The sequence below is a fragment of the Scomber scombrus genome, chromosome 17 (genome assembly GCF_963691925.1).
Source record: "Scomber scombrus chromosome 17, fScoSco1.1, whole genome shotgun sequence".
Classification (NCBI taxonomy): Eukaryota; Metazoa; Chordata; class Actinopteri; order Scombriformes; family Scombridae; genus Scomber; species Scomber scombrus.
In genome coordinates this window covers 2,579,332-2,587,458 of record NC_084986.1, presented here as the reverse complement: position 1 = coordinate 2,587,458, position 8,127 = coordinate 2,579,332, and the positions used below count along the sequence as shown (strand labels likewise).

Here is an 8,127-nt window from a genome sequence, read left to right as displayed (position 1 = left end):
TGTGCATTTCCTTTACACTATAACATATGACTGCTTCTAATGGAACAAGGCACATCCCTACATGTGTGATATTGCACTTAACTCAAAACTTTGGGCACCTTTCTGTATGTTTTTACTGTTTCTGCTCTTATCGACAGGAAAATGAATGACCGTAAAGTCTACTGTTGTAGGAAATTGCCTGAAAACACTGAAAACATGAACATATGAAATAAAACACAAAACACTGCTGGGTTGAAGATTAAACAATTGTTATTGTATAATAAAGAGACAGCTTACATACAGAGTGAGATCAGCTCATCTCAACAAGCAATTAGCAAACCTAAACTATTATATCTTCTAAGGGAACAAAAGAATCATCTGTGATTGGTCAAACCCTTAAGCCTGTATCATTTTACCCAACAGAAAATGACCACGGGAACATATAGTTGCATATACACACATCTCATACTGGTCATGCATCGCCAATGTCAGAGCCTCAAGTCACAAATTGACACCTTATTAAGGTCTCTACACCAAAGACTCGGAGCTTCTACCTTATTTGGATATAAGCCAAAGCAAAGGAAGAGTAATGAGCTTCTTAATGATAACACGACACACAGTTACAAGGCAAAGCAGTGATCTTAAATCCACAATTTTGGATTAAAATGATCAAACCAATCATTTGATCCTTCTTCACTTTTTATACTACTTTGAACCTCGAACCTCAACTTCATCCCTTCCTGACTCGTCGGGTATTTTTTCTAGACAGCATTTGACAGACATGAACATTTCTAAAAAGACTTTTGAAGCAGAGCAGATTCATGCTGACGTGCATCTGCGTGACTCAGCTTTACCTCCGTGTGTTTGTACTTGTATTACTCATGCTGTGCAGAAGTAAGTCTGCAGAAACAGTCGCATCGCGGGGACAAAAAGCAACTCACACAATAATCATTAAAATTGTGTGAGAGTGATTTTATTTTTAATTTTTGTGGGGTTTTTTGTTGTTGTTTTTTTTTAACAGAGCCACAGCGTTTCTTGAGTCTCTGGAGATGTCACCAGAGACTGAAGCCATGTGGAAGACGCTCAGCAAGCTGGCTGTAGAAGCATGCCAGCTGCACATCGCAGAAAGGTCAGGAAGACACACACACACACACACACACACACACACACACACACACACACACACACACACACACACACACACACAAACCTTGCAAACTAATGTTCAAGTGTGGACTAATTGTATTCTGTCTCTGTCTTTACTATAACTGAGACATTACTTAGGACATAGACAGAAAGAAGATGACAAAGACACCTCCTGCACACACACACACACACACACACACACACACACACACACACAGCAGATGTCTGTATCCCTGCCTGACCTCCTCCTTTAAACTTCATTAATCATCAAAGAGGGTTTTTTTTTTTTATTTTCCATCATAAGCATTTTCTCTCTCTCTCTCTCTCTCTCTCTCTCTCTCTCTCTCTCTCTCTCTCTCTCTCTCTCTATCTCTCTTTCTCTCTCTCTCTCTCTCTCTCTCTCTCTCTCTCTCTCTCTCTCTCTTTCTCTCTCTCTCTCTCTCTCTCTCTCTCTCTCTCTCTCTCTTTTCCCTCTTTTTCTCTCTTTTTCTCTCTTTTTCTCTCCCTCCTTATTTCTCTTTTCGAGAAACTTTTTCACATTTGAATTTCTCAGTCATTAATAATGCATATGCTGTTCGTTAGGCGTCGGCCCGATTTGCATAAATCATGAAATCGGGGAAAGAACCGTTTTTGTCTGGAGTGTGTACTGTTAATGAGGGAGAGACGTGATGTTAATGAGGGAGGGAAGCCAAAAAAAAAAAAAAAAAAGACACACAGAAGGAGTTTTTAAACTTTTTTTTTTTTTTGGGTAAATCTTTCATGACTTGTTCATTAATCTGATGCAACTGTTGAGAGAGAGTTGGTAATAAAGTGGCCGAATGCTAAGATGTACCTTTTTTATTCCTCAGCTCTCAGACTGACTAATTAGACAAAAGCTCTAATTTATCTCAGTTCATTAAGTTTTTCGGAGCTTCAACCCAACTAGTGTTACTTTCTTCATTCATTTCACTCAAATAGACTCTTTCTTTTTCTTTCTTTGTTGCTTCTTTATCTCGTGCTTTCTTGGTTTCACTCTCTCTTATTTTTCTTGTTTAGGTGTTTTGCAGCGTTGGGCGATGTCTCCACTCTTCGTTTCCTCCACCAAACCAACCAGATTGCAGACAAGGTTTCAAAGGAAATGGTGTGTTTCAGATACACAAAAACACATCATTAAAACTCCACACACTGACCACACTTATAAATATATAGATGTTGATACTGAAAGGGGTTAAAAACAGATAAATAACACATTTTCTACACAGATATTCTTGATGGAGACGTCAGTAGATTTCAAATTTGGCCATTTTCACACATCAAAACCTAAATTATTCAATATTTCCTTCAAAGATTTATACATGTTTAATGTTTAATGTGAATTTAAATTTAGTTTACAAGCAAAGATTGCCCTTAAAACTCACAAAATAAAAACTAATTAGTAAATACTCCAACTCTGATCATCGTTATCTGTCCTGAAATAGATAAATAAGTATTGATATTTTGATAATCTTGGTTTAAAGAGCTAAATAACACATTTATACACTTATATTCTTGATATAGACGTCAGTAGATTTGAATTTCCTTAAAAGATTTAAAGTCCAGTGTGATTGAAAGTAGTAAAAACTAATCAATCAAACTTTTTAAGATAATAATATAACATAAAAATAAAGTAGAACAAAATATTAAAACATCAAAACAAACATAATAAAGATACTAGCAATTAGTTTAGGAGCAAGAAATGGATTAATACCCCTCAGTTCAGATTACATTGTCTGTCCTGAAATAGATGGATGGATGGATGGATGGATAGATGGATAGATAGATAGATAGATAGATAGATAGATAGATGGATAGATAGATAGATAGATAGATAGATGGATGGATGGATAGATAGATAGATAGATAGATAGATAGATAGATAGATAGATAGATAGATAGATAGATAGATAGATAGATAGATAGATAGATAGATAGATAGATAGATAGATAGATAGATAGATAGATAGATAGATAGATATTGATATCGTGATAATCTAAATACGAAATTTAAGATATTCTTGTTTATAGACTTCAGTAGATTTGAATTTGACCAAAATCTAAATTATTCAATATTTCCTTTGTCTTGCCTGAAGTTGAAATGCTTTAAGGTTCTCCAATGAGATTGATAGTAGTGAAATTAAAGGGGAAATTGGTAAATACCACAACTCTGATCATTATAATAACATCTGCCCTGAAATTACCCCGTTGTATATTTTTAAAATGTCATGAAGTCACTGATCGCTGTTGTGTGTGTGTGTGTGTGTGTTTTAACGTGTGTGTGTGTCTCTTTTGATCAGGGAGGAGACGGCACATCGTTCTATCAGGTCCAGGCTCAGATGGCAGCGCTGGATAAGAACTTTAAACTGGCTGAGATGCATTACATGGAGCAGGTCTGTTATAACACAAACTTTAACGATTTATTCTCTAATTGCAACGTGGTGTTTAATTACCTGCAGGAGACTAAATCTTGATTGTGACTGAGATACGTTTTTGCAGCGTAAGTCGAATGTTTTACTTCTTGTTTCTGCAGAACGCCATCGATGAAGCGATAGAGATGTACCAAGAGCTCCACATGTGGGACGACTGCATCTCTGTGGCTGAAGCCAAGGTAGAAATGAACTGACTGGATTAATAGGGAATAGTAATATTTTTTATTCATATGTTGATTATTTAATGATAAAACCAGGCGGCGAGTTCCGGTCCTCTGACATGAGGCCAACGCGGAAGTAACTTAAAATTGCATTCTATCAAAAGGCCACCAGGGGGCGACCGTTTTGGTGTCAAAAGGACTTCCGTCTCCCTTCCTTCTTTCCTTTCTTTCCTCCCCCCTACCTTCTTCCCTTCCTTCTTTCCTCTGTCCTTCTTTCCTTCCTTCCTCCCTTCCTCTTTTCCTTTCTCCCTTCCTCCCTCTTTCCTTCTTTCCTCCCTCCCTCCTACCTTCCTTCCTTCCTTCTTTCCTCCATCCTTCCTCCCTTCCTTCCTTCCTTCACTCCTTCCTCCCTCACTCCTTTCCTTCCTCCTCCCTTCCCTCCTCCCTCCCTCCTTCCCTTCCTTCTTCCTCCCTTCCTCCCTTCCTCCCTTCCTTCCTTCCTTCTTCCCTTCCTTCTTTTCTTTCCTCCCTTCCTTCCTTCCTCCGTCCTTTCCTTCCTTCTTCCTCCCTTCCATCCTTCCTTCCTTGACTCGAGGACAACAGGAGGGTTAAAAAAATATTGTCGACTTAATCAGAATTATTTCAGCACCATAAAAAAGTCCAAACTAACCGTCTCTCAACCCGTTAAATCGTCCTCAGGGCCACCCGGAGCTGGACAGCCTGCGTGGGAACTACTACCAGTGGCTGACGGAGACGAGTCAGGACGAAAAGGCCGGCGAGGTGAAGGAGAGCGACGGAGACTTCCAGGGCGCCATCAACCTCTACCTGAAGGCCGGGCTGCCAGCTAAAGCCGCCCGCCTCGCCATCGGCCGGCCGGAGATCACCAGCAACAGCGACACCGTCAGCCGCATCGCCTCCAGCCTCATCAAAGGAGAGTTTTATGAAAGGGTAGGTGGTGTTTTTGTCTATACCGAGCATCTCCCGTCGAGCGTCGTCTTCCTATCTTCTCCTAACAGATGCCAGGAGATGAAAGGTATCAACAGAGCTACAGTTTTCTTTCTTTCTTTCGTTTGTTTTTGTTTTTTTTTTAGTTTTACACTCCGTCTCCCTCCATCTGCCTGTTAGTTCTCATCGTCTCTCTCTCTGTGTAGATGTTTGTCTGAGGACTAAATTCTTCTCTTCCAGCCATCTGTGTTTGTGTAGCAGGTGGGAAAGAGACTTAAAGAGAGTGAAAGTATCCTAATGCTGCAGGATTTCATCAGTTTAGTCTGCAGGAGAAACTTACATATTAAAAAAATATAACTCCTGCTGCTGATAATTCCTATATATTATGCACCTCAGGCCTTTTTTTTGCCTTTATTTGACAGTTAACTTGCAGAAAGGAAACCGAGGGGAGAGAGAAAAGCATAACATATAACACATCAATCAGACTTTATTTATATAGCAGCTTTCATAAAGGTTAATGTAGTTTAAAGTGCTTCATTGTTGACTGACAAGCTGATAATAAGACCGAGGACAACATAAAGAAAAGGAATAAAAATAATAAAGGAACAAAAACAAGGAAAAAAGAAAAAAAAAGAAAATAATTGAGACCAATGCACGCAAGAAAATGAAAATAAGAAGCGAATTAAATAAGATAAAATTAGAAAAAGTTTATTCTTTCTCCCTTCCTTTCTTCCTCCCTCCTTTCCATCCTCCCTTCTTCCTTCCTTGACTCGAGGAGAACAGGAGGGTTAATGTGCATATGGACATAGATCTCTCTCTCTGTGCTTGTTGTTTTCCAGGCCGGAGATCTGTACGAGAAGATCAGGAACAACCAGAGAGCTCTGGAGTGCTACTGCAAAGGAGCCGCTTTCAGGAAAGGTAAATCATCATCAGACATACATATTGATTTATTATGAATAATTAATGAAAACATGTCAGCTGTCAAAAGAATCTACTGTATGTTATATTTAAGTTAATATAAAGCTTGATGTATTGTTGGATGTCTCTGATATAATATAAAGTTTCTCCTTCCTGTCTCTCGTAGCGGTGGAGCTGGCTCGCATCGCCTTCCCTGCCGAGGTGGTGAAACTGGAGGAGGCCTGGGGAGATTACCTCGTCCAGCAGAAACAGATGGACGCCGCCATCAACCACTTCATTGAAGCAGGGTATGTCATGTTAGAGGAGGGATGGAGAGAGAGAGAGAGAGAGAGAGAAAGATTTGGACAGATGGATAGGGGGAACAATGACACAGGGAAAGAAAAACCCAATCCAACAGGGATGGCCAACACCATAATAGGAAGAAGAGAGGAGATATCTTTAAACATGACTGTTCTCATGCTTCAAATACACCAAATATAGACAGGTAGTCAGCACACAGATTTCTATTCTTTGCAGGTTGATAAAGCTGAATCTGAAAGTGAATTATAGGACACTAAAACTCCTCACGGAAAGTATAAAAATCTGCAAGTCAAATTTTATACTTGAATTTAACTTTAATCCTAACTTTAACGTTAAAGTTCATTATATTTCTTAAATCTTCGCTCCATTTATGTCAGGTGGAAGACCTTAACTACTGTCTACAATATGGTGTACTTATTTAAGCCTCCTGTTGTCATCGAGTCAAGGAAGGAAGGGAGGAAGAAGGAAGGAAAGGAGGAAGGAAAGGAGGAAGGAAGGGAGGAAGAAGGAAGGAAAGGAGGGAGGAAGGAAGTAAGGGAGGAAAGAAGGAAGGAAGGAAAGGAGGAAGGAAGGTAGGAAGAATGAAAGGAGGGAGGGAGGAGGGAAGGAAAGGAGGGAGGAAGGAAGGAAGGGAGGAAAGAAGGAAGGGAGGAAGGAAAGGAAGGGAGGAAGGAAAGGAAGGAAGGACGGAGGAAAGAAGGAAGGAGAAAGGAAAAGAGGAAGGGAGGAAGGAAGGAAAGAAGGACAGAGGAAAGAAGGAAGGAAGAAAGGAAGGAGGGAAGGAAAGAAGGAGGGAGGAAGGACAGAAGGAAGGAAGAAAGGGGGATGGAGGAAGGAAAGAAGGAAGGGAGGAAAAAGAGAGGAAGGAAAGAAAGAGAGAAGGAGGGAGGGAGGAAGGAACAGTCAAAACAGACGGGGTCAATTTGACCCGGGAGGACGACACAAAGATTAAATAAATGTGTATGTATACCAACAACGCTCACATACCAATATGCTTCAACGTGTGTATTATCTTCCTCTCGTCCTCCTCTAGCTGCTCTGTGAAAGCCATCGAGGCGGCCATCGCAGCTCGCCAGTGGAAGAAAGCCGTCCACATCCTGGAGCTGCAGGAGGATCCTTCAACAACCGCTTACTACGTGAAGATAGCTCAGTACTACGCCTCCATGCAGGACTATGAGGTGAAATACATAGGAAAGAAAATGAAGACAATATCTTTGTATGCTGATGTATTTAACCTTTGTGTCGTCCTCCCGGGTCCAATTGACCCCGTCTGTTTTGACTGTTCCTTCCTCCCTCCCTCCTTCTCTCTTTCTTTCCTTCCTCTCTCTTTCCTCCCTTCCTTCTTTCCTTCCCTCCTTCCTTCCTTCCTTCCTTCCTTTTTCCCTCCCTCCTTCTCGCTTTCTTTCCTTTGCCCCCTACCTTCCTCCCTTCCTTCTTTCCTCTGTCCTTCCTTCCTTTCCTTCCATCTTTCCTTTCCTCCCTTCCTCCCTCCCTTCCTTCCTTCCTTCTTCCTCCCTTCCCTTCCTTCCTCCCTCCTTTCCTTCCTTCCTTCCTCCTTTCATTCCTTCTTCCTCCTTCCTTCCTTACTTCCTCCCTCCTTTCCTTCCTCCCTTCCTTCCTTCCTTCCTCCCTCCTTTCCTTCCTCCCTTCCTTTCTTCCTCCCTCCTTTCCTTCCTTCTTCCTCCTTCCTTCCTTCCTCCCTCCTGTCCTTCCTTCTTCCTCCCTTCCGTCCTCCTTTCCTTCCTTCTTCCTCCTTTCCATCCTTCCTTCCTCCCTCCCTTCCTTCCTTGACTCGAGGACAACAGGAGGGTTAATAGACTCTCTGTTATTCACTATGACGTACAGTATACTTACCTCATTAAGATAATATATGAACTGAATGATGTCATAGTTGGCTTTGAGGAGACGGATAGCAGAGTTTCACAGGACAGTGCAATGAAGACAGCCAGAGGGATGAAGTAGGCTGTGACATTTTGCCACTGGCAGTTGATTTCTGCAGATCTCTCAGGGATATACAGTCACACACACACACACAAACACACACACACACACACACACACACACACACACACACACACACACACACACACACACACAACGCACATGTTATAACCAGAGAGTCAGAGCCCAGGATCAGCTTTAGCCCCGTCCTCGTGATGCACAGCAGGTTGTGTTTGCTCGAGGACATTTGGCAATAATGACAGGTTGGATGGCTGCAACAATAGGTACAACAC

The 8,127-nt window shown here is 41.3% G+C and overlaps 1 protein-coding gene across 1 annotated transcript in view; it reads left to right on the top strand.

Annotated features, from left to right (window-relative positions):
* Nucleotides 1–8,127, top strand: part of ift172 (intraflagellar transport 172) — a gene marked incomplete in the record, with an annotated part of 47,420 nt that overhangs the window by 13,056 nt on the left and 26,237 nt on the right. Inside the window, 8 exon segments of the mRNA XM_062436844.1 lie at nt 1,001–1,108; nt 2,161–2,245; nt 3,438–3,530; nt 3,671–3,748; nt 4,430–4,678; nt 5,515–5,593; nt 5,760–5,880; nt 6,927–7,071. Coding sequence (XP_062292828.1) covers nt 1,001–1,108; nt 2,161–2,245; nt 3,438–3,530; nt 3,671–3,748; nt 4,430–4,678; nt 5,515–5,593; nt 5,760–5,880; nt 6,927–7,071 — 958 coding nt within the window.